Source organism: Pseudopodoces humilis, chromosome 10 (assembly GCF_049639895.1).
Source record: "Pseudopodoces humilis isolate 2021_Gansu_Grassland_sample_001 chromosome 10, ASM4963989v1, whole genome shotgun sequence".
Classification (NCBI taxonomy): domain Eukaryota; kingdom Metazoa; phylum Chordata; class Aves; order Passeriformes; family Paridae; genus Pseudopodoces; species Pseudopodoces humilis.
Genome location: NC_142209.1, coordinates 3,869,095 through 3,895,029, shown reverse-complemented (window position 1 = coordinate 3,895,029; position 25,935 = coordinate 3,869,095). Strand labels below are relative to the sequence as shown.

The window sequence follows — 25,935 nt, the reverse complement described above, 5'->3', positions numbered from 1 at the left end:
CCCCACCCAAACCCTCTTTTCCACGCTCTCTCCCAGCTCTGGTGCTATTTCTCCATCCCAGAAGAGGGTGGGTTGCTGGAATGTGGGTGGGTGGAAGCCCAAGGCAGCCCATCCACCCCGGGGACCGCCCTACCTCGCGCTTTGTTGTTGATGCGCTTGCGCTGGCTGCTGGAAGTGTGGGACAGCAGAGTGGCCTGCTGGTGGTTCGAGTCCACGGGGCTGGTGGCAATGATGTTGTCCTTGTACTTGTTCATCAGGGACAGCTTGGCGTTATCGCTCCCTGAGCAGGAAGAATTGAAGGCAAAATATCTCAGGGATCGAGGTTTTTATGAAAGGGAGGGAGGTGAGAGAAAAGTTTCCTTGCATCCATCTCCAGATCATCCTGAGGTGATGAAGGGGCTGAAGACAATGAGCTGAGCTGCCCCCAGTGCACACTCATGAGCAGCTCAAATCCTGAAGAGGACTGGCACCTCCAACAAACTAGCCAAAAGCTGAGATTTAGCACTCGGCCTCTCAGGGCACTTTTTTGTGTGCAGGAGAGCTTTAGGCACCACACCACGATCTTCCCAAACTGTGTCTCAGTTGGGAAGGCTCTGGCTGGATGCCTCACTCAGTGATATGACCAAAGAATAGGTTTCTTACAAGCCTCACAGGATCCCTGCTGGTGATCAGAAGGCAGCATTAACTCCAGATCACACTGATGGCAAGTAAAAATTTGCTACCGAAAACCTCACCGGAAGAAGACACCAGAAATCTGGGGACACAGAAGGGGAAGTTCGGGGGTCACGATGGGACAGCATAGAGGAAACCATTCTGGTTCTTTGTCAGGCCATGGAAACCACAAAGCTGCATTGTCCCAAGCATGTCCCCATCAGCAGGAACTGCTCTCAACCGGCTGCAAGGTCTCCCAGCAATGGAAGAGCTTTCATGGGACCAGCAATGAAAACCCAGAGAGAACGCTCCGGGGCAAACACATGCATGGAAGTGTGGAGAGAAGACAAGTTGGAAAGGACCCAGCTCAGCCCGTGCCCACCTGGTGTGAGGTCCATGCTGGCCTTCTCATTGCAGCCCTGCAGCGAGTCCAGGGTGCGGGTGACCTGGCTGGCGAAGTCCTCGCCGCCGTTCATGCACTCGCGCTGCAGGTGGTGCCGCAGGTCGGTGATGTCGTACTCGTAGCCGTCCAGGATGGGCGTCTCGCGGATGCTGAGCGTCCCGCTGGAGTTGTGGCCCTGCACGCGGGCGTTGCGCAGGCTCTCCCGCCCGTGGCCCCCGATCAGCACCGAAGGGATGTAGTGGATCTCGTTGGCCGCCTCGGCGCTGGCGCTCTTCTGGGGCTGCGGCACCCGGCGCCGCTTGCACCAGCGCCGGCGGGTGTAGAGGATCATCACCAGGCAGAGGATGGAGAGCAGCAGGGCGATCATCCCTCCCTGCGGGCACGGACGTGAGCGGGGATCAGCCAGGGACTGCCACCAGCCACCCCCTCGGATATAAACGCCCCAGGGACGCTCCAGGGCGGCCAAAGCAAAGGGGAGCCTGATCACCAAAGGTCTGCTGGCACCAGGAGCACCCAGTGCTGGCCAAGGGCACCCAGCTGGAGCCTGCCTTGGGCTGGACCAGTTTTGAAGTCGCCACCGAGGCATGAAAAAGCAGCATTTAAAGCAAAGCGTGTTTTGTTTCACTCTCCTGCCTTTGAAAACAGAGATCAGCTTTATTCCACGCAAATGCTCCTACGGGCAACTTTTTCTGACCCATTTCCACCCGGCTTCAGCGCTGTCACTCTCAATCTTGGGAGATTTTCCCAGGGTATCCGGCAGAAATTGCAGCACAGATTAAAAGAGATCAAGGCCCGAGACGGGCAAAAGACTGAAGTGTTGTTTGGGGAAGATGTTTGGGGAAAGAGGCTGAAAAAGCTCCTGTCCCACAGGGACGGACCCCAAAACTGCACCTGCCATCCTGCCACTGTCCCCAAGATCACCCTCCTGCAAGACATCACTATCACTGCGTATCATACACAGATAGAGGGCGGTGAGATGAAAGCCCCAAACTGGCCCTTTATGCACAATCTGCCAAGAATAATAACAATAATAACAATAAAAAGCATGAGCAGCCAGCTAAGAGCTCCGAGTCCATCCACAGCTCCAGTCTCCCTCATCTTTTCTATGCAACAGGTGATCTTGAGAAAATATAATAATAGTAATAATCTGCTCCATTAGGATAAAACATTAAGGGAATTATTGAATGAGAAGCAGGAGAAGCAGATGGAAAAGGAAGTTTAATGGCCATTACAGTTTAACCCACTTTCATTTCCAGAGCGATGGAGCTGTGATGCACCCTCCCAGCCTTCTTCACAACTTTCTTTAAAAACAAAAAAAAAACAAAAGCCAAAAGAAACAGGGGGAAAAAAAAATAAAAATTTAAAAAAAAAAAGAAAATGGAAACAAATTCCAGTGATTCAGGAGTCCAGCAGTCCTGCAGAAGTCAGAGGCTGGCTGGCATCTTTCTGGCCAGGGAGCCGACAAGCCAGGAAGTCAGAAAATCTTTCTGGGGCTGAAAACTGGCCCTGGATCACAGAAATCATAGGATCCTACAATGGTTTTGATTGGTAGGGACCTTAAAATTCACCTACTTCCAACACCCTTGCCAAAAGCAGGGACGAGCCCTGTCCAGCCTGGCCTTGAACACTTCCAGAGATGGGGCAGCCACAGCTTCTCTGGGCAACCTGTGCCAAGGCCTGACCACTCTCACAGGGAGGAATTTCTTCCCAATATCTGATCTCTGCATCAGTCTAACTCCATCACTACATGCCTCTGTACAAAGTGCCTGGCACAGTCGTGCAGAATTTTTAGTGGCAAGGTGGGAGAATAATTCTGTATCGTGCTCCAATCCCCATGAGTTCCTGTGATCCATAAAGAAGTGGGGACTATCCCCATCCCCACCAGAGATGGTCTCCTCTGTCATGGCTCTCCATTACCCTAGAGAAAGCCCACCTGCAGATGGCATGACAAGAAGGTAGGAGGAATTCCAGGGCGTTCCTGGCTTTCCTTCACCCTCTGTATGCACATTAACTCCCCCAAACACCAGCGAGCTCTGCCATACCCCTGTGCTGGTGAACAGGAGAGACCAAGGTGGAGCTCAAATCTGCTGGATGCTCATTTTTTCCAGGCAGTGGCTGTGGGTTCACAAAAGAGACTTGTTATTTCATTGAAACTGAATTTCTTCTGCCCCAATATTCTGAGAGCTCAAATTATCCCTGAGAAAAGCAGCCTGTGGACTCTTGAGATTTCAAGAGGCTCTGAGAGGAGGATGAAAGCCAGAACTGAAGTCTCCCCCACCCACTGCCTGTTGGAGAGGGTCAGACCATTACCTCATACCCCCAGTTTCCCTCCACAGGAGCACAGAAATCCCATTCTGTCTCATTCCCCCCAGTCCAGCATCCACGTGATGGCTGTGAGAGGAGCCCTGCACGGGATGGGTGTGGGATTGCTCCTCGCCTGGTCCACGAGCGGACATTGGACACGATGGATACAATCCCTCGCTCACACTTCCTCCCTTGGCAACCACACAGCAAAGAAAGAGAATCAGCCTTGAAAACTCCACGTGATCCTGACTCCTGGCACAAAAGCCAACCTCTATTTGTCAGGGAGTAGGGATGCTGTCGGAGCGGAGCTGAGAGCGATGGGGATAAAAGGGCAGAGGGGGACTCAATCTGCATTTGCACATTTTGGTATGACAACAATGAGTTGCAGATATCCTTTCCATCAGCTCCATAGCAAGCCTTGATCCAGGCACTTCTGCCTTGATCTTGGGATACAGCAGTGCCCAGACAGACCAAGCCCATGGCGGGGCCAGCCTCTCCAGGGGTGATGCACCCTCTCAGGACCAGCTGGGAACGGACAGTAAAACAGAGATAATTGTGCAGGATGTTTTGGGGAGTGGCTTTGCAAACAATTTTTTTCCTTCAGACTAATCAAGCACAAATGATGGAGGAGAAACCTGGCCTGGGGCTGCAATCTGGAAGAGCAATTGAAGCTCTTATTAGGGTAGACACCACTGAACAGCCCGTTTGCAGCCTCAGCAACACATTGTCTCCAGCTAATTATCTTCCAGTGGCACAAAAATCGTAGAATTCTTCAAATTTTTCCCAACAAAACAACAACAACAACCAAAAAAAAAAAAACCAACCGATCAACACACCACAGATCTTCCCTGAACATACAGCTCTCTCCATTCTCTGCCTTTAAAACCTTGTCTCTGTGTAGCTGGGTGGAGTACTGCTGTGCAACCTCGACACATGAAACCACGGCCACGGGGCTGCCACGCTGATAAAAGTGGTGGTGACAGTGCCTGGTGGCACGGTGACACGTGCTGTGCATCAGGGCAGAGGGCAGCAGGCACCATGCACAGGGCAAAGGGCTCCTGAGGAGTCAATGTGAATTAACCCTGGGTTAACGTGGTTGAGACCTTCAAACAGAACTCCCGGGGATAAAGGCACCCCACAAACGTATTTTCAAAGTGATGCAAACTAAAGGAGAGGTTTAAAGTGAAGGCAGTCAGTATTCACCACTCAGAGGGGTGCCCTAACCACCCCAAAAGTGGGCACAGTTCCCCATCCTAGGAGCCAGACGGGGAAATCAATGGCTTTTCAAATGCCACTATATTTTCTACAGGCTTCTGGACAGCTAAACAGGGGCTGCCTTCCCATCACATACCATGACAGAGATGTGGAGGATCCTCAGCTCCTCCTCTGCTGACTCGGTCTGGGGTTCCTCGGTGGGGTCGAAGCCAGGCAGGTTGGGGGCCCCGTCTTGGTGGTGGATGTGGAAGAGCAAGGTGCCGTTCTCCAGCCACTGCTGCCGCCAGCGCACCAGGGGGATGTCATCCGTGTTGCCTGAGATCTCTGCAAGAGCAAAGCTGGTCAGGGGGGAAACGTGGAGCAGAGGGTTCACGGGAGATGTTCACCTCTTCCCAAAAAATGGGTGGAGGGACCAAAGGATGCAGAGCCTTCAGTCACCTCCTGCCAGCACCACGGCTGCCCCTCCATAAATCGCAACCTGACGGGCTAAAGGGGAGTAAAACCGTATTTCTGGGTATAATCCAGATGTGGGCCTCAACAAAAATCCAGCTGTGGTGCAGGGAGACAGCACTTACTGATGGCAGTAACCCAGCAGCTTCCTTCCAGCTCCCATTTGGACAGGTCTCACCCACACTCTCCGTGTTAAACACAGCTTCAGACACTGGGATCACAGGACATGGGACAGCTTCTCAGCAGCATGATGGGATCGTTGGGACCACGTCACAAGTTATTGCAGACAAAATATTTACCACCCTTTGTGAACAGCGGAACGTGATCTCATGATTTCACAGTGGCTGCGATTTCAGAGGTTTTCAGTTTTCAAGCATTTTTCACAGCTCTCCAGCCAGGACTGAGCCCAGAGACCTGCAGAGGTACCTGCAGCTTCTGCCCAAGCAACCCTATCTTCCCTAAGTACCTTTAAATCCAGAGTTTGGGGCAGTGAGACAGATGGACAAAGCTGGGCTGTCATGGCAGTAGAGGACACCCAGGCAGGAAGAGTATCTGAGGACAGGCACACGACACATTCTCCAGGACTCTAAATGCCAAATCAAACCTAATTCACCTGTCTGGCTCCAAAATTTCAGGGACATCCTACAGCTGGGTCTCAGCCAAAGGCAGGGCAACACCAGCACCTCTCCCAGGAGAGATGGGCACTCTTTTAATCACTGTCTCCCCCTCAGAACAGATCAACTTGATCACCATCTCACACCACCCTGATCTCAGCCATCAGCTCAAGCCTGCCATTTGCCTGTTAGCTGTTTTTCGTGAAAATAGCAGATTTTGTTGGGATGACCAGAGAAAACACGATGAGCTTCCCACTGAAGCACAGCTTTCCCTCCTGTATCTGCCCCATTGAATGGCAGTGGGAAAGCGCCTGTCTCACTTTGCAAATTATCATCTTTATTTTGCTTGTTTCACGCTGCCTTCAAATGAAAACTGGAATTCAATTACAGTGCCGAAAAACAACGTTTTAAATTTGATGCTAATTAATTTCATTAGGCTGCCTTAAGTGAGCCGGCTGCCGGGGGAGGTGGGGAGGGGGGCAAGATCTGCACGGGGAGCCAGGTTGGTCCTCCCAAACTGATTTGATTAATCAAAAGAAACATTAGGCACAGCGAGTGAATTGGCAGATGGTTTGTGCTCAGCACGGGCCGCGTTTCTGGCGGTGGTCAGCGCACTCGGAGTGTCCCGAGCACGGGGATGCCGAGCTCTCCACGACGCTGACGGGAAGCAAAACCCAGAGTTAAGTCACCAGGAAGCCAGGAGCACTTTTGAAATTCCCTCTAACTGCTGAGCTGTGTGTTCAGATCCCCTCTGAAAAGCCGGTCCTGGGAGCCGGGAGGGTTTGAAGCAGCAGATCTCCTCCTCTCCCACACGGTCTTTATTCATGGAGTGAGAGGGGAAAACAAGCTTGCCCGCTTTCCCAACTCCCCACGGCATCTCAACTTCGTGTGAACCAGCTCAAATGGAAGAAAACACTCTCCCTGCACCTGCCTGCTAACGTGAAATTAGGAGTAATTAAAGCAAGAGCTTTTATGCACAGCAGGAACTCAACATACTGACATTTGGAAAAAATGTAAATACCAGCATTTGCTCCATTGTAAAGAGTGAAAATAATAGATACTAAGTATGTGACATTGTGACATTTAGAAAGCTAGAGTTAGAGATGTTTTCCCCCTGATCTGACATATCATTGTAAAAGCAGCACCCTTCAGCTCATTAATATTTGAGAAGAAACCCTTTGTGGAAGTTATTTAAATGATTAATAGATTATAGTAAATTTAAGCCTTAAAATAGGTTGTCATAATTTCAAATTCATTTAAACAGGCTTATTTTTTAAAAGAAAAATATATTTCAAGAAAAAATGGATTCTTGTTTTAGAAGAGCACAATCCAGCCACAGAGCCTGAGCACATTATTCTCTTCCACCAGACACCACGAGATGACCCTGAGGCTGCATTGCACACAGCTCACAAGTGTGCAAGAGACAGAGGAAAACACCCCAGAAATCAATTGCCATCACCCCAAACTGGCAGGCTATGAGCCCTCCATCACACTGCAGGACAAGGCTGCTCCACCATCTCTGCTCCTGCCCTGGCAAAGGCTCCTGAGGCAGTGCCTGGATGAGAGAGCCTCGGACCTTCTCCTCCTTCCCTCAAGTGTCTTAGCAACACGTCAGCTCCCTCTATCCTACCGCATTCCCACTTGAAAAATGTACCCATGGAAGTGCTTTCCTGCATCCGTGAAACTCTCCTGGAGTTTGGTTTAAACAAGACCAAGATCAAGACCAAGGTTCCTCCCTGACATAGCATCTCTTTACTTCCTCTTCTCCCAGTCCAAAGGATTTCACTTTTCCCTTTGTCTTGCTCTCCAAGCAGACATCTCACCACCTGGTGGGAGATGCTATGCTCACCCATGTAGCCAGCTGGGATGTTTTATCAGGATATCATAGAGTGTCACCTCAGCTACAGAGCTGGCAGGTGCCAACCCTGCTGACCAGTTTGTACAGCGGGGCCAGGATGTCCCAAAGGAGGCAGAAAAGTGGGCAGAAAGCCAAAAATAATAATAAAAAAAAAAATATGGCGAGGGGAGAGGATAATTTCAAGTTCAAAGTTTGAAAGATATTGATGAAAAGCCTGGTCCCTGCATGGCTTTCATTAAGGCCTTGGATAGGAAGCCATTAGCAGTAGTATTAACTTCTTGCACCTCTGTTAAAAAATAGCCTGTCTGAGTCAGAGGTTAATAACAGTAGGAGGCCACTAATTAGGCTGTGCCACATTCACCTGGTATCAAACGTGGCCCAGGTCCTTCATATCTGCAGGAGCAGCAGCCTCCAAAGGCCCCAGCTGATGCTTTCAACACAACAGCCCTGGCTGCTCTCCTCCCAGACCATCTGCGAGGGCAGGGAGTGGGGAAAGAAAGGTTCAGCAGGAGCAATTTGAGGAGAGGACAAAAAAACAGATTGAAGGTGCTGGAGGTATGTGGATTTATGCCTGCTTCGTTCCGGATTATCCCAAACAGCCTCGTTTCCCTTGGGACAGCTGTCCCACAGAATGCAAACCCAGTTCTTCTGGAGGCAGCACCTCTGCATGTCCTGGTTTTGGGAGGCAACATCTCTGTCACAGCCCAGTTCTGTGCCTGAGCTGGTGCAACATCAAAACCATGGCCCATGAGCCTGGTGCTGACCTGGACCTATCCCCACGTCCTCATCCCCCCATCGAGACCTGGCATGGTGGCACATGAGGAGAAAAACTCTCCTCAAAAACTCACATCAGCATTTAGTTGAAAAAACACCCAGCAAAACAATTTTCCTCTCCATTTGGAAGCGTTTTGCACTAATAGATGCCTCCAATAAGTCAAATGAACTCTGCCATAATGCTGGTCTCCACAGACTCATTTCATACAGCCGAGCACAGATTTTAACTTGGACTTGTATTTCCTCGTTAACATTTAAACCTGCCTTATTTTCCCTCCAGAACCCGTGTTTTTATTTAAGTTCCCCATTAGCTAAGGCTTTTGCTCTGTGCCTAAACCACACACATCCTTTAGAGGGCTCAAACTCAGCTAAAATCAAGCCTTGCACTCCTCTGAGGGTCTCCAATGTCTGAAGTGACTCAGGAGACCTTCCCACCCTGAGTCACTCGCTCTCTCCTGTTGGGACCTCAGGCCTTGATTTCTAGCAGTTCAGATGTCAAAACGCCTATCTTGATACTTAACTCATTTATACTTCCAGGGTTTTAGTGACAGATCATTCATGGGATAATATTCATGTTTTTTATGGACCTGCTTTAAAAATTCACATTCATCACTGACTACCCATATTTCATTTGCATTTTTTCCTGTCTCGGGGAGGAAAACCAGCTCATTCCCCAGGTCATTCTGCCTTTTCTAGACAATCCAGCTTTTCCATACCAGCAAACATAAACATCACTGAGGTTTATATATATATATATATGTTTATATTAGGAGCCTGCTTCATGGCAGAGGGCCCCTGGAGAAAAAATCTCCAAAAAGACTCATAAGTATGGGAGAAGATAAAGGTTTGAGGAAAAGGTGATCTCCCTGGAGCTGCTCTCAGGCTAGGTCAGAGAGATCACCCCACCACGATGCCTGCACATGAGGCTGGTACACGTGAAGCCATGAGGTGCCACAGCATGGCTGACAGCTAACCAGGCTTCTCCTGGGAATTCAGGACACCTTTGCTTTTGGGAAGGTCACCACGGAGTTACATTTCAAAGCTGTAGCCACGCTTTAGCCTTGAACTGGGATTTTTGTCCCAAATATGCCAGAGCCCAAACCCCTCGTTTTAACAACAAACCCTCCACCCCTCTGGGAGTGACACTGAGCTGCACAACTGTTCTTGAGCAGAGGACACTGATTCATCATTAGTGGTCCTGAGCTGACCAGGTTTGCTCTGCAGCTGCTGACTTTACAGCCTGACAGCCCCCACTGCCCTGCTCTTCCCCGCAAGCCCAAGGACGAGCCCAACCGCACCTGTGCCACATCCCCTCCAAGGTTATTTTCCCATCACGTTTGCCAATTCCACCTAAAGCTGGGGGAAAAACAGCAAGCAGATTGGGACATTGGCTGGTGTCTGATTTTCACTCCTGTCTTGTTACTTTGGTCCCATCTGCTGTAACTGTGAGCTACAGGGGAAATGTGGGAAGAGACGCAAATCCTCCTCCCGGTCCGATACTCGGGTGACACAGTTGTGTTCAACAGAGCCCAAATGCTCACCCACGACAGGGAGCGAAAGCAAAATAAAGAGAATGTGTGAATACACTTCCAAGATGCCATGCTGATAGAAAAACCCCAGAAAGGACCACATCTGTAGTTGATATCTCACCCTGCAATGCTGTCACATCACCTCTTCCAGAGGGAAAATCTCCGTGGAAAGAGCTCAAATGATGGAGAGGCTCCCAATCAGCCATGGAAAATTTCTGCCCTGGCTAAACTGTCTCCCAGCAAATCAGTGAGGAGGGCACAAACCCCTCAGCTCAGATGGCACTCGCCTATGAACTGCAGAATTCCACCAAAACAACTGCTATTGCTCCAAAGGGGTGAGCAGATCAAGAGGAAAAACCCGCCAGAGGAAACCCCAATTTCTTATAAAGGCTCTTGCACATGAAGGAATTAAGGACCAGTAAATTCTGCTTGTGCCCTGGGCACTTTGTCAGAGAAACCAGTAAATATGGGTCACCCAACACTGTAAGCCAGTGGATAAGGGTGATCCAATTTGATAGACTCGTTTCAAGGAGCTCTTGTCAAAATCCACCCTCAAAGTTTCCCACAGCACCAAAGTGGTGTTGGCATAAGAAGGAAAGTCGTCTCGAAGCCCACCAGGTGGGGGAGGAATATGGGTTTCATTTTCACGACGAAAGGAGGTCACCAAGAAGCCCCAGAGAGAGCTTTGTCAGGACCTTGGCTGCTCAGAAACACCCTGGAAGAGGAGGTGAATGACAAAGTTGGTCACCAAGGCTAAACTTAGTCTTCTCAAAGCTAAAGCTGAGAAGTGCAGGAGGAAAGCGGGCAAGGAAGTGGGCAGGTGAAACTCAACCTTGGTGAAAGCAAGCTGATCTGGAATCCTGCAAGTGATATTCAGGTCAACCATCTCAAAACGGAGGAGGCAAAGCTTGGAAGGTTTGGAGGAGGGGCACAAGGAAGATGAGATGTTGCAAATGGGTTTGTGAAGAGGAGAAACCAACTGTGTTAGGACTCCTCAGTAAAGGAACCAAACAGCAGAGTGAGGACATGATAAAAGCCTATAAAACCATCAAGCCCATGGAGCAGTGGGAAAGGGAAAGGTTATTCCCCGTTTCTCACTTTGCAGGGATTTATGCATGTAAAAAACAACAAAAGGTTCTATTTCATCCACTATAAAGTATGAAAGCACTGCAAAAGGTCCTGAATTCAGGGAAGGCAGAGCCACCAGCAGCTATTCAGCCAGAGAGCCCAGACACACATCCTGGGTGTAGAAATCCCTGCAGCACAGACCTGGGCAGCAGGAAAAGGACCATATATAGATATCCTGCGGTTTTAACTTTGTTTTTCTCAATTATCAGCGCTGGCTGCAGACGCCAAGGGACAACAACCCACACTGCCCAGTCTCTTGGGGTTCAAGGGTGACTGCAAGGCCAGCTTTGTGCTACCCAGGCCACATCCATGTGTCCCTTCGGGAGGCTGAGACCCTCTGCTCCCCCAGGCACTGCCTCATGGGAGGAGGGGGTGCCCCAGGGCAGCTCCCTCCTGGTGACAGAGCCTCTGAACACCCAGCCAGAAACTCCCCCTTTCCAGATCCCAGCCCTCCGTGCTGTCAGACCCTACAGACCCTAGAGACTTGCCAAGATCCCCTTCAGCTTTACAAGCCAGCCAGCAATTTTCATGGGGAGGCAAAGGACTATTTATATCCATCAGAGAGTGGCAGGGAGGTAATGGCTGGCCACTCCAGCCCATCTGCCAGGCACTTAGCAAGACATCATCTCCCTGACAGGGGAGGTCAGGCAGTTGTGGTGGGACCAGGGGGGACGTGGAGGGGAGGCTCTACAGTGATGACATGGGCTGCACCTCAAGGGAGAGCTCCAGCTCACTCCTACACACTCATCTGTGTAAGTGCCCGTCGTGCTGAGGCCGAGAGGTCAGGAAAATTAGATGTTATTTCGGCATTTCTGTGCTTGGCACAGGGAACGAGCACAGCTACTTGTTCCTCACCTCCCTGGGGGGAGAGCCACGACCTGTTGGTTTTCTGAGACATGGGATGGCCCTCCCAGGGAGTGAAACAGGACCAAAATAACCTTGTCTGCTCTCCTATCCACAGCTAGGCCAAGAGCTTTTCCAGGAGGTGATCCTCCTCTTTCTCCCACCTGTCCTGGAGGGAACAATGCTGGTCCCAGGGGAAGGGATGGAGAAGGCAGGCATGGGCTGCTGACAGCTGCAGCCTAACATCATCAACTCTTTGGTGCTTAGGAGCTTTTACACGACTTCAAGCTCCGTTTTCAAGTTTGTCAGCAGGCTTTGAAAGATGGAAAAGGCAGAATTAAAAAAAAAAATAAAAAAAAAGAAGGAAGAAAGATATAGAAGGAGAAAAAGTTAACTGTGCATCTTGAATTTATCACTCTTGAAAGAAGAGCTTGTCAAGATGGCCAGAGAGACCAGCCAGTGCACAGCAATCAATGGGAAGACTTTTGGTTCCAGTCAAGCTTATTTGAGATTTACAGGAACTGAATTGAGGCATAAATCTGTTGCTGGCTGATGAAAATGGAGGTAATTAAATTTACAGGTGTATATAATTGTCATATTGATGATCTGTATAAATCAGCCGAGCCAGCAGAGGCACAAAGCACACACACTGGGCACAGAGGAGCTGTTTGCCCACCTGCCTGGCCAGGAGACAGGGCTGGTGGGTGAAGGACACAGCCCTGGGGCACCCACCCCACCCACATGGCTCTGCCCATCACCACAGCCATCACCAAACCTCATCCTCCACATCAGACATTCTCCACTTGCCCCCACAGGCAACAAAAGCAGCAGGACCCTCCACCCCTTCCAGTTACCTGCAGCCTCATCCTGGCTACTATAAAATCTCCTGTGACTGCAGGAGGCTGAAGACAGGACCACAAGCATTGAGAATCCTGACCATGGACAGCGTGGGGGGTTCTCTGCAGCAGCTTTGAAGCTCTGAGCCCAGGTGCAAGTGGGGCACTGATTTGATCTTTTAGCAACACCTTTTTTTTTTTTTTTTTTTTTTCTTTTTAATTTTTATTTTAACCTTTGTTATTTTGGGAACTTTGAAGCCTAAGCTGCTCCGAGGCAGCTGCCTTTGTAGGAAGGACAGAAAGTGCAGAGTTGGGATTTGAAAGGGGGAGAGAAACAGGGAGGGGAAGAAATGGTGCTTCACAGCAGAGATCTACAACAGCTCCTTCTCAGTTCCCCCCACTTCCCAACAAACCCAGCCTGAGAGGCAGCTGGGGCTCTACAGGAAATCAGAATGCAACATGACCACAGTGCCTTCTGCTTCTCCAACACTGTGAACCAGAAAAAACCTCAAAGGCCTTTGGAGACCTGCACACAAACCTTCTCCCGCCGTCCCAACATCCCAGCGGGACATCCCTGAGTTCCCAGGCTGGGTGCAGAGCATCCTCTCCAGCCCAGCCCAGCCCAGCTCAGGATTCATTTCTTCCTGCCACGCCACCAGGGGCAGGAACACAAGGGAAAGCTTTCCTGTCGCCTTCACCAGCCAAGGCCCCTCGCACGTGCGCGCGGGGCCGACTTCGCATCCCGAGCTGAGCGCCACGTACGTGCGGCAACTGGATAATTAAAAATTAAGGAAGAGCTTCTGCATTGCAGTCCAAATTATGTAACACTGCTCTTGGTGCCCTCACACAGCAGCACGGCCCTGCCTGTAATTGCCTGCCTGTCTTTTCAGGTAGGGCTCGCACCCTTGGCAGGGAGGTGGGAATCCCAACGTCACAACCACAGGCAGTAAGTTCCCTTGCATTTGTGTGGGAAAAACAGGAAGGAAAATCTACCCAGTTCTCTTGGTCCAGTGCTGAAATTGGAGATGGCCAGGGAAAAGGGGATGGAGTTGGGGTGCTTCAGCCCAGCCAAGCACAAAAGAGTTGCCCTAGCCAGGACAGCACTCCCATGATCATGACCAGGGAGTTTCTAACCGAGGGCCAGCTGTCTCTTACTCCTGCACCAGAGAAGCAGGAGCCCATTTTAGCAAACAAGCAGCAGACAAAATCAAGGTGAGGAGTCAGCTGCATTTTCAATATCTCAAGAGCAAAGAGCCCTGCTGGACTCTGAGCACCAGTAACTGCAAATTCCTGCATTTACAGCCACTTCTTTGCCTTAACCCTGCCAATTCTGTCTGCTGCTGAGTCCAGGGCTCAACAGGCCAGCCTGCCACTTCCTCCTGTCGTTTCCTCCTGGCATCTCCTCCCTTTCTTGGCCAGAAACCCACTGACTACTCAGCCATGTCTCTTGCAGTGCTATTCCCAGGACCTGGATGCTGTCACCTGGTGTGAAACCAGCCATTAATTCCTGCTGTGATTCACTCCAAAGGTCACTTCACTGGGCTCTGTGTGCAACGGCTTCAAGAAGCCACCAAGGATGCTGTGGCTCACACCCACAGTGAGTGGCTCTGCCATCACTGCTCCTAATGCCCCTTGGCTTCTGTGTGGCTCCTGCAGTGATTTGCTACCTCCTGGCACTGTGCCTCTCCTCCCTCCTCCGGGTCCTTTCTTTCCTGCCCTCCCTTCATTACCCTGGTACTTCCCTATTGCTGGCACGGTTGTTCCACATCCTTTCCACGCTGCCTTTCATCCCCAGCCTGTGAAAGCCGGGAAGACCCAGCCCTGAGCTCTAATTTCAGGGAGGTCAGAGCCATCCCAGGCTGCCCTTGCCGCTGCCATCCCATGGGGAGACGAGCACCACTTCCCGGGAATCTCTGCATCCCCTGCTCAGCCACCAGCCCCACTTCCTGCAGGACACCCCTTCCTCCCACGGCATGAAAGGACTGTGAGGACATGCTGGGGCTGAGGCTGGGTCCTCCAGGGTTAAACAGACATGTGCCTTACTCTGCAAGCACAAAAAGGTGGAAACATGACCATAAAAGCTGTGGGAGCCAGCCCAAGCCCAAGGTTGAGTTCCCTCCCACCATCCACGGAGGAGGCTGAGCTATTTCTCCTGCCCACCAAGTCTGAGCACACCATGGCACACCCAGAAGAGAGCAGCTCCTGCTGAAATGCTTGGACACAAATCTCAGGCCACTGAAGCTGCACCTTGGCATGAGCTGGGATGAGATCCTTGCAGCTCATGGACCAGCAGAGACATTTATAATTCCCCCCAGACTGCCAGGCCATACTTGTCACATCTGAAAAGACAAACTCCTGGCTTGCCCCCTTGGCCAGCAGGAAAGCTCTCGAGTCTGCTTGCTGCTCCTCTCCAGAGCTCTCCCAAAGAGACAAATGACAGAGCCCAGCTGTTTCTGGCTCAGCAATTCAGGAAAGGTTGGGAGGTGCAGCACTGGGATGGCAGAAGAGCCCTGCACTGGCACAACCACCAGTGGGAAAGCAGGGCCCAGGGGAGACTGGGGCCAGCCCAGGGTGGTAGGAGGCACAGCAGCCTCTCCAGTCCAAACAGGAGATTTCCCAGAGGCTGCAGACACTGGGGACATCATCAGGGGAGCAAACGGGCCGAGAGCACAGCAGCAATTCACAGACCCTGCTGCCACTGCTGCACAGCACAGGCTGGCAAGAAAATTTGGGAGTGGGATGTCTCCCCCACCAAGCATCCCCCTTCCCTGATCCACACAGAAGCCTCCCTGCCATGCTGCTGCCCTTCCTGCAGGAGAAAGGGCACTGCCTCCTCCTGCCATCCCCACGAGGACAAGCCCTCCTCGACCCATGCTGAGCCACCCATCCCCATGCTGGAGCTGCAACCTGCGGTGCTTTTCCGTATCCTCGCCCCTCCTGCAGTGCCCTGAACCCTCCACTCACCCCATCCCCTCCCAAACACTCCACGCAAGGATCTAGGAAGGGTTCTTTTAATCCTTAAGCCACCTCTTCTGAAAAACTACCCCACTTCTTCCTCTGTGCTGGAGCAGCCCCATGAGAGGAGGGTGTTTGGTGGAAGTTCCTGCCAGCCTGGGAACTGGTTCCCAGCCCTGTACCCTCGCTCTCTCACTCCCCTTGGGATGCCAAATTAATTGCCTTGTCTCCTGGAGCTTTTAGCTGGAACAAATAAAAGAAAAAGGGGGGTTGCCAAAACCCATAATAAGGTCTACAGTTCCTCTGAGCTACAAGGGCTGCTTTAAATTTCGTGGTTTTTTCTGTTTCTTCTTTTTTTTTTTTATTTTTTTTATTTTTTTTTATTTGAAGGAGGTTTCCATGGTAACTGTCTCCCATCACACAAGAGCCTGTCCCGGGGATATTTCGGGGTTGCTAATATCTGCCTTCCCAGGCAGCCACTGTGTTGTGACGGTGACTTCGCAGCTGGGTTTTTTTGGCAGGGGAGGAGGGCAGGGGTGCCAGAGGGAGGAAAAGGAGGTGCCACTCCCAAAAATAAGGTCAAGATCCTGCCTGTACATATCAGGCAGGCCTCCATCCCAAAGGGCTCTGGCAAACAGTTTTCCTTGGACCACTGACCTGATTTGGGAAGCCCTCACCGGGCCAAGCAGATGTGACATGTCCAACTAAGAGCATTGGCACCTTCTGCCACCTTCTCCTGCCCCTCATCCAACCCTTAGGAAGAAATTCTTCCCCATGAGGGTGGGGAGGCCCTGGCACAGCTGTGGTTGCCCCTGCATCCCTGGAAGAGTCCAAGGCCAGGCTGGATGGAGCTTGGAGCAGCCTGGGCTACTGGAAGGTGTCCCTGCCCATGGCAGGGGATGGGACAAGATGAGCATTAAGGTCCCTTCCAACCCAAACCATTCTATGGTTCTGGGATTCTCCAATTTCTTTCCTCCACCAGGTTGTTTTCAGCTGGTTCAGCTCCCTGCAGGAGCAAAGGCAGCTCTCTGCACCCCCCAAGCTGCTTGCTCTGCTACGCTCATTAGTCATCCTAATTATTGAGATGCCTCAGAGCTGGCCAGAAAAGGGGCTGTGTCCTGTCTTGTGTTGGGGCTGCAACAAGCTTCTGTGACCCATGAGCCACCAGCAGCTAGAGGGTCCCTCAAGGATCCCTTACTTCCCTTTGATTATAAATGTTTAAAAAGTCCCTGCCCAGTTCCCAGTGGATCTGCAGGCAGGATCCAGGGAGGGGACGGGCTCAGAGCCCTTCCTCAGCCCATCACCAGCAAACCAGACCCCACAGCAAAGCAAAGGGTGGGGTCAGCTTAACCACGTCCCACACCAGGCTCCAAAGAGCCCAGCACCAGGTGAGCATCCATCCCAAGGACCCCCTGCTGCAGGGCAGGAAAACAGGATCAGAAATAGCAACACAGCCCATGGGAGCACGGCACGCTCTCCTCTGGGTGATTTCTCAGCAAAAAAGCTGTAGTGGGACAGCCAGAACCTGGCAATCAAAAATCTTCCCTTATCTAGACAAATCCCCCAGCTGCTGTTTGGGGTGAGCCACCGGCCACAGCTGCAGAGATGCCAGAGCCCAGCAATTTGGAAATAAAAGAACAACCGGTTTTAAATGACAGAGCTGTCATCATCCAGGCACTGCCTTAATCCCACCAGGCAAAAATTCCTTCATTTGAAGGACTGCTCTGCAGCAAGGCTCCAGGAGGGATGATTTCAGTCTCTGTTTAGCTGGCTAAGCAACCATGAAAAAAATAAAACATAATAGAATATAAAATTAGCAGAATGAAACAAAATAGAATAGAATAGAATAGAATAGAATAGAATAGAATAGAATAGAATAGAATAGAATATAAAAATAATAAAAAATAAAATAAAATAAAATAAAATAAAATAAAATAAAATAAAATAAAATAAAATAAAATAAAATAAAATATGGGATGCAGCCCAGAAGCAAATGCCACTGGCACATGGAAAGGAGAGCAGAGGTGAGACAGTGGCATCAGGGCATCAGTGTGGCTGCCCAAGGGTCCTCTCCAGCAGTGGAACCACAGCCAATTCCAGGGGTGTAAAACCTACCAGAAATCGTTGGGGGTCTTTGAGGAGTGCCCACATGGGCAGCCCAGCCCCCAAACCTGGGACAGGTGTCAGGGCAGGAACAGGACCAAGCCTGAGCATCCCCGTCTGGACGTGGGTTGAGACACTCAGGAAGGGAGGCCAGGAGCCCCACAGCCCCCCTGGCTGAGTGCTGGTTCCCTGCCCACCCTGCCAGACCCTGCCACCCCCTTGGAAAGGCCAAGCAGACCCACACCCCACTCCCCCCCTGCTTTCTGGGTCAGCGAGATCCCCTCCCAGCCGCTGGAGCCAGCTGGATGCGCGGTTGCTGTGGCAACGGGTTCCCAGAGACGAAATCCTTATTTCTTACTTTTTTTTTCCCTTGGTTAAGGAAAAAAAGAAATATACAAGAGGCCCTGTATATCCCCTGTGCCACTGAAACATCCGTGCCCAGCAAGAGAGGGGGTCTGCAGTGGGGACAGCATGGGGACAAGGTGTCGGTGGGGATGGGGATGTGTACACTGGGCCTCCCTCCTGAGCCCCACCGCCCCCAGTGTGGCCACAGGGAACTCCCTGCTCCTCCCTGGGATGCTGCCAGCTTTCCTGCAGCATTTCCCACCCCACCATGAGGTTTTAAGGGATGCCCCTACTCCTAGCTGATGCTGGTGCTGGGCTCCAGTGCCTGGTAGAGGGAATGTTACCAGGCATGAGGTAGCCCCGGTGGTTCTGACAAGTGACCTCGCTCCACACTCTAAAGGGATGTGGTTGTGCTGTGTGGCCAAGAGGAGGGGCTGGAATGGGGTCCCATCAGCAGTTTTCACCCAATTATTAGATGAGCTATTAGATATTGCTATTAGACAAGCATGTCCTGCCTCACCAGGGCAGGGCCATGGTAGGATGAGTCCCCTTGAGAGATCCCTCTCTGCCTTGCAGGAAACTCTGGAAGCCCCCAAGCCTTGGGGACAAATATCTCACACAGCTGACCAGACACCTAGCAGCTACAACAATGTTCCACCAGCAGCAGCAAGCACTCTGGAGGATGGTAGCAAGAACACTCTGGGATTTTCAGCCGGTGTACACCCCAAACATCCATCTCAAACTCATGGAAACAGGTTCAGACCCCAGCCAGGCAGTCAGCTGCTGGCAGCAGGAAGGAATTCAGTGAATCCCACTGCCAGGGTGTTGCTAAGGGGCAGCAGGGCAGCTGAACCAGGGGTGTTTTGGGTTCCCGTCCCCACCACAGCTCCTGGGACCCCCCAGGTGAATCCCCCAGCCAGCCAGCAGGAAGATGACAGCAGCTGTCCCCTCACTGGGCCCACCAGAGCACAGATCACTTTCAGAGCATGCGACAGTGTCCAGGATCAAAGCCAAGTTCAATTAATGGCTCACAATCTTATTAGAGAAATTATTTCAGGATCTTGAGTAATAGTCCGATATATCCACTCCATTCCATTAGTCAGGCTCATTTAGTAATTCAATCAATCTAAGCCAGGCAATTGAGCTCCCCTGGTACAATTTAACTTGGTTATTCTCTAGGTACTTAAAAATTTCTTAATATTTGCTTCATTATTTCACCATTACACCTTTTCCCAGGTGCAAGGTTCACGCTGTGGGGCCCATGGTGGAGTCAGCCCTGCTGCAGCCCTCTGCCATGCTCTGCTCTCATGAGATGCTGACATACAATGGGAAGGGGGCCTCTGGTGCTGATGCCCCTGGGAATTAATTCAAGCCAGGGAATGGCACCACAGCACTCCAAGAACTGCTTCCCACCACAGAGAGCTGGGACCAAAGAGCTGCCCTGTGTGCCAACAGCTTTGGCACCCACAGCCAGCATCCCGATCCAGGTGAGAGGAACAAAACTCAATAGGATGCTCCTCTCACCTGACATGGAACTGGAAAAAAGTATGGGATAATGCAACCCTGCAGCCCCTTGGCTCCGGCTTCAATCCTCCAGGGGCTTTTAGGAGCTGGGGGTAGAGGACAGAGTGGGAGGACACAACCTCCAGCAGCCCACAGCAGCAGGGAGATGTGTGGGACGAGGATGAGAGCCGACGGGTGTCACATTTGGCCAGGGCCGGGGCAGGCGGGCGCTCCGGTGGCCGTCACCCCGATGAGCAGCAGCCACATCCCGCCCTGATCTGGCTCACATCCCTGCAACCCCCACCCCTGCTATCCTGTTATTAACCCAGGGGAGTCAGGGCCAGACCCTCCAGCAGCAGAGCCAAGAGCTTAGCTAGGATTTAACAAAAAAAAAAAAAAAAATTGATTAGATATTTCGGGGAGATATTCAAGAGCGGTTAAATATGCCCAGCTCATCGGTGCCTTTGAAAAATCTCACCCCTCTAAAAAATTAGAATTGATTTTGTATTTAAAAAGGAATCTATTTAATTTAAAAGTAAGATAATTTGAAATCATGACAGCTTGTATTAAGGCTGGAGTTTATGATAATCTATTAAAGTCATTGAAGTTAAGAACCGTCTCCCATCCTCTGCTGCTGAGGCTCCCGGGAGGGCAGCGGGGAGTGGGAAGTCGGGAGATGAGGGGCTGCACTGCCCTATTTCAGAGCACACCAACTGTGCTGGAAACCTGGGGAGGCAGAAGCAGCTCCTTCAGCTCCTCCACACTCAGGGGAAAAAGAACCAGCAAGTAAAAACCATCCAGTATTTCAAGACCTTGAAATATCTGGCACCCAGAAAGCACGAGTTCAACCCGTCAGCTCTGCTTTCTCATTTCTCAAGTCGATTTTACACTCAAAAAGGTATTTCAAGACTTTACTTTTCAAACATTTATTGCATTGCAGAGAAGGCAAAGGAGTCAAAGACACCGTCTTTGGCGCGGTTTTTAATTGCATCACAAATCTCCGTCGAGCCCAAGGGGCTGAGGGAAGCCAGGATGCTCATAAATACCTTTTGTGCCACTTTATAACCTGCAAAGGATGGGGCCCAAAAAAATTAGCAGCCAGCAGGAGTGTGAATCCAGTTAATGACATATCAAATGTGGCTGGATGCTGCCGAGCCAAGCAGTGAGGGAGAAGGGGGTGTGAAGGCGAGCGGACAGGGAATATTGAGCTGCAAATTAGCATTTCTTAATGGCCACCAACCAGCAAAACGCTTCCTCCCTTCAGGAAAAAATACAACTGGCACAACAAACACAAAATGAGATGAAAGGCGACCATTCCAAATGAAGGTTTGCTTGATTTAAAGCAGGATGAAAGAAGGATGAAAGCAGGTGATTTTAAATGCAGGCAGCACGGTGCGCAGCGAGTGGCCCCATCCCAGCTCCCACACCCTCAGCACTTCCCAAAAATTCAGGAGGTGGGAGAAAACCCTACAGTAAAATGGGGAGATGGTGTTGGAGTCTCTTTGGGGAGAAACATTGTGGGGTTGATTGGTGAGAGCCCCGAGCCGCTCCCGAGCAAACGCAGGCAGTGAGGCTCCACGTGCGCGAGAAGGTGAGCGCAATTAAAACTCACTCCACTCATTAGAGAAAAAAAGCTGCAAAGCAGAGAAAAGCCCTGTCCAAGCACCTCACCTCCTCCTAGAGCAGAAGTCATAACCCCACAGACAGCCCATCTGCTTTTGGAGGAGCAGAGGAGCAGGCAGCAGGTCCCCGAGTTTGGGAGATCCGAGCAGCAGTGAACTCACAGCTGTCTCTGGCACCAGGGTGGGCACAGCAGGGAGGCTGAGACCCAGGAAAGGTGCATGGAAAGCAGGCAGCAAGCACTGCCTCACCCCTTGTGTAAAGACAAATGTAAAGCTCATCATTAATTTATGTTACTGGAGCTTCCCATCAGGGGTTATCGGGGGTCAGGAGTCACAGCCATTTTTGGCATGCCCAGTTCAACAACTCCCCTCAGAACTTCAGCTTTAACAAGAATTACAGGTGGCTCTCCAAAGACCTCAGCACATCTTTACTTGGGAGAAAAATCCATGCATCTGTCAGTGGGATGCCTGCTTTGGCCACTGTGGCAGGGAGGTGTCACCAAGGCAGGGGAACCACACATGCCAGTGTCCATGAAAACGAGCCAAGCACAAAAGCCCTTGGATCATTTAGGAGGAATTTGAGGGGGACACCAGGATGGGAGGCAGATGATACCCCACCATCCTTGGGCTCCCTGATCCAGACCCTTTCCCAGCTGCTTCCCTCACTCATCCCCTACTTGGACCAGCATCCCCTGGTCCAAGCCTGTCAGCCAGGATTGCTCACCTTCCCTTGGGAACCCCTTCCCTGGGCACAAACCCTGGATGTGAAAACCACCAGAGCAGAAGGAGCAGCTTCCCAGCTCACCCTGGTTCAGACACTGAACCAGACCAGGCTCAGTGAGTGTGTGGGGATTAACCCTCACTCCAAGACATTATTTATTTGGATTTACATCCAAACTCAGCGAGGTGGGTGCCATTAATGGGTCTGGTGTTTGCCAGGGGTGGTGCAAGCAGCATTGTGTGAAGCCACATTTCTGGAAAGCTGCTCAAACACACCCTCCAGTCCCTGCACAAGGGCTTGTGAAAACACAACCAGCCACTCACACCAGCTCCAGGCATCAAGCTGACACAGCCGTGTCCCCAGCAAGTGTGCAGTGACAGCACTGATGCTCTTGGGTTCTTTGGGCTGGGGAACCTCCAGATCCAGAGGTTGCAGCCTCTGAGTTGCCAAGTCTGGGTCTTGCAAGACTTCTGTGCATTTCAGAGCTTCTGCCATGCAAAAGCAGTGTCCAGGCTAATCGTGGTTGGAGTAGTAGTAGTAATAACAATAACAATAAAAATAATAATAATAAAAAACAACACCCCCACAGGGTAAAGCAGCACAAAACAGTAACACCTACAGATGGCAAAGTGGCCATGCCAGCTCCAAGGCAAGCTTCTTGTCCCACAAGAGAGAGGAAGATGTAATATGGCATTTCCCAGAAGTCAACAAGACAAACCCCTGGCAAACAGGGGGGCCACGAGGTGCCCCCTCTTGCCAGCCCACCCCAAACCCCAGCATTCCAGGCAGGAAGACTTGAACTGGGATCACCCCTGTGTCTCCACAGCCCAAACCCCTGCATGCTGGGGGCTGGCACAGTACCACACAGGGCCATGTTTCTGGGGAATCAATGTCACAAGCAGCAGCGTCCCAGAGAGCCTGACCAGCACCAGGACATCAGGGGGCACTGGCACAGGGCTTGTCATCCTTGTATCTCTGACAGCAGAGAGCAGAAGGAGGCAAAAGCAAACCCCTGCCAGGCATCATCAGTGCAGTGGGGGCTGCCAGGCCAGGCAGCTTCTTTCCTGTGCTGCCCAGTGTGTGGTAACCCATGGATTTGAAAAATCCCTAAGAAAAACCCTTCAGTAGGGGCTGGGGTTATGGCCAGGAACCTCCTCCTGATCCCCACCCAGCTGGACCCTGCTGGCAGCACCCATTGGGGTCTGGCTCCACAGGACTGGGTCTGAGGGGGCCAGGGGACAAGCATTCAGGTGGCCTTTGGGGCACCAAGGTGGCGGGGGCTGGCAGCCATGCCCACGTCCCCCTGCATCCGCAGCGCTGCTGCCTTGTTGCCACAGCAACGCTCTCCGGCCTCCGCTGCAGCATCCCGCAGAGCAGGGCTTGGACCGGGAGACAGGGGAGCACCACAGCCCGCTGCTCCTCCCCACACAGCCCCTGGACTCCAGCAAAACACCCCTGGCTGTCCCCACGTACCCAACCCATGGCACCAGCAGCCCCACATCTGCCTCTGCCTTTCTCCCAGGAGAAGGGGGGAGCCTACACAGCAGCCAGGGCTGCCCCAAGCCCATCCAGCAAGCAGAATTAGAGGCTTTTAGCACATGGAGGGGTCCATAGACCATGGAAGTGATGAACTGCTGGGATAAAACCCCAGTCTGGGGTCACCACCACACACGAGGGTGGTACAGCAGGGTAATGGCACATCAAGCAACACACCAGTACCTCATTTTAGGGCCAACATCCAAACAAGGTTGGCATTTTAAAAACTTCACGGGACACCCCAAGGTGCAGCTGGAGCAGCAACAGATGGACAAGGCGTGCAGGAGGTGACACAGCCACTGCGGGGCTGCTTGGAAAGTGATGGTGGCATTTGCCCAGGGCAGGATGTTATGTGTGGGCAAGGAACTGACGTTCTGCACCAATGACACCAAAAATGAAACATCTCAGTGACTTGTTCCAGCTGGTGAGGAGGAAAGTGGGCCCCTGCACACAAGCGGTGGAGGCCTCGCTCTGCACAAACAAAGGAGCAAACCGTAGGCTTTTTTTTGGTGGAAGAAAACTTAAGGAGCCCATGAGATAAGGGCAGATAAGCCTCACCCAGTGAATGAAGAGCAGGTGGGAACCACCCAGACCATGTGAATAGGCCAGAGCCTAAAACCTGGGGGCCGCACACGCAGGCAGGATGGGATATACTGGGCAGCGGAGTGTTTTTCCATCAGGCTGCAGGAAAGGTGACTCTCTGCTCAGGGGCAGACAAAGCAGAAGCCCTCACCTCCAGGCGCTGGGAGCAGACTGCGGGCTTCCTGCCAGCACAAGCCTCCGCTGGCCATTGATCGAGCCGGGGACGAGCCCCGCGGACGAACAACCTTGGCATGCACGGAGCACCCCGGGCCCGCAGCATCTCCAGCCGTGATGCTGCAGCGGGTGAAGCGGCCCCGGGGCCGAGATGCTGCAGCGGGGAGAACCGGCCCTGCCGGTGCGGCAGGGAGGAGCCCCGCCGCCGGGGATGCTCGGGGCCCCGCCGCGCTCCCGCAGGCTCACCCAGCACGAAGTAGGGCAGCTCCGTGTTCTCCAGGTCATCCACCACCACCATCTCGCCGGGGAAATCGTTGCGGACCGAGAAGAGCAGCTTGGGCTCGGCGGCCGAGGGGCCGTGCATGATGCTGAGGTCGTTCTCCCGCAGGAAGGGCAGCGCCGACACCGTGATGCTCTTCAGCTTGCACTCCAGCTCCTTGGCCGCCGCCTCCGCCGCCGCCTCGGCGGGGCCGCTGCCCGCGGCCAGGCAGCAGCCGGCCAGCAGCGGGCAGCGCCCGGCCCAAGCCCTCTTGGAGCCCCGCGCCCGCTCCCGGCGCCGGGCGGGAGGCGGCGGCGAGGGGCGGGGACCGCGGACCGGCGCCTCCCCGTGCGGCGCTGCTCGGCTCCGAGCCCCCGGCCCCCCGCCTCTCCCTGCCTCCGCTTCCCCCTTGCACCCCCCTCCAGCCCTGGGAAACCGGGAGAGCTGCGGAGCGATGCGCTGCCAGGAGGGATGCGGGACTGCCCGGCCTCCTTCTGCACTGAGAATAGAGCGCAGGTACCACGGCCCCCACCGCCCAGGAGAAATTACGGACCTCCAAAATCTCCGCACCTCCAAAATCCCCGCACCTCAAAAGCCCCAGGGGAAATCCCAGACTTCCAAAACCCCACGAGATGTCATGGAACCCAAAGCCGCAGAGAAAATCGCTGACCTCCAAAATCCCAGAAGTCACAGACCTCCAAAATAAGTCCCAGGAGAAGCCATGGACCCCAAAGCCCCAGAAGAAGTCACAGACCTCCAAATCCCCCAAGTCCATATTAAATATACATCACTGTCTCTATGTGTGCATATATATATATATATATATATATACATGTGTATGTGCATATATATATGTGGAGTGTAAGGGCAACCCCAAACCTGCTGGATTTGGATCTTTTTGCCGGATCCGGATGCTTTTTATTTTCTATTTTCACACCCTTTAAGTGAGCACTAAGCAGCACTGACAGCCTGTCTGAGAGCCACACCTTCCTGCAGACACCTGTGGTCCCCACCGCAGCCAAAATCTGATGGAAAATGTTTTCTTTTTCCACTAGTGGGGGAAATGCCCAGTTCTCATCCCAGCAGGAATGCAAGGCTGAGGTCTGCTGGTGTGGGTTTTCCCCCTGGGACTCTCCCGATGTCGGACAACTCTGGAACAGCATGTGGAAGCATCATAGAGCTCCCACCTGACAACTCCACACCATCTCCTCATGAGGACATAGCCCCATCCCACCTGACAACTCCACACCATCTCCTCATGAGGACATAGCCCCATCCCACCTGGCACCTCCAAAGAGAACCACACGCAGCAGATACTTGTGATTTTTTTCTTTTAATTTTTCTTTTGCAGAGTTCTCCACCACCCCTTGTGAGGTTTTCCCTAAATTCCTGCTCCCTCTCGTGTGCCAGCTGTGAAAGCTGAACACGCCCCAGGGTTGGCATCGAGGGGGGACAGCACTGTGTCCCACACACCCCAAGCACCAAGTGGGTGCTTTTCCCCAGACTGATCTGTATTTTTAACCCCCTATA

At 52.2% G+C, this 25,935-nt stretch overlaps 1 protein-coding gene across 1 annotated transcript in view; it reads right to left on the bottom strand.

Moving 5' to 3' along the window:
• The window catches only part of ASTN1 (astrotactin 1), a 57,543-nt gene that overhangs the window by 29,309 nt on the left and 2,299 nt on the right, over window positions 1–25,935 (bottom strand). Inside the window, exons 3-6 of the mRNA XM_088060485.1 lie at window positions 24,393–24,832; window positions 4,710–4,897; window positions 1,034–1,427; window positions 134–280 (exon numbers count right to left, since the gene is read on the bottom strand). Coding sequence (XP_087916611.1) covers window positions 134–280; window positions 1,034–1,427; window positions 4,710–4,897; window positions 24,393–24,832 — 1,169 coding nt within the window. The remainder of the gene's footprint in view (window positions 1–133; window positions 281–1,033; window positions 1,428–4,709; window positions 4,898–24,392; window positions 24,833–25,935) is intronic.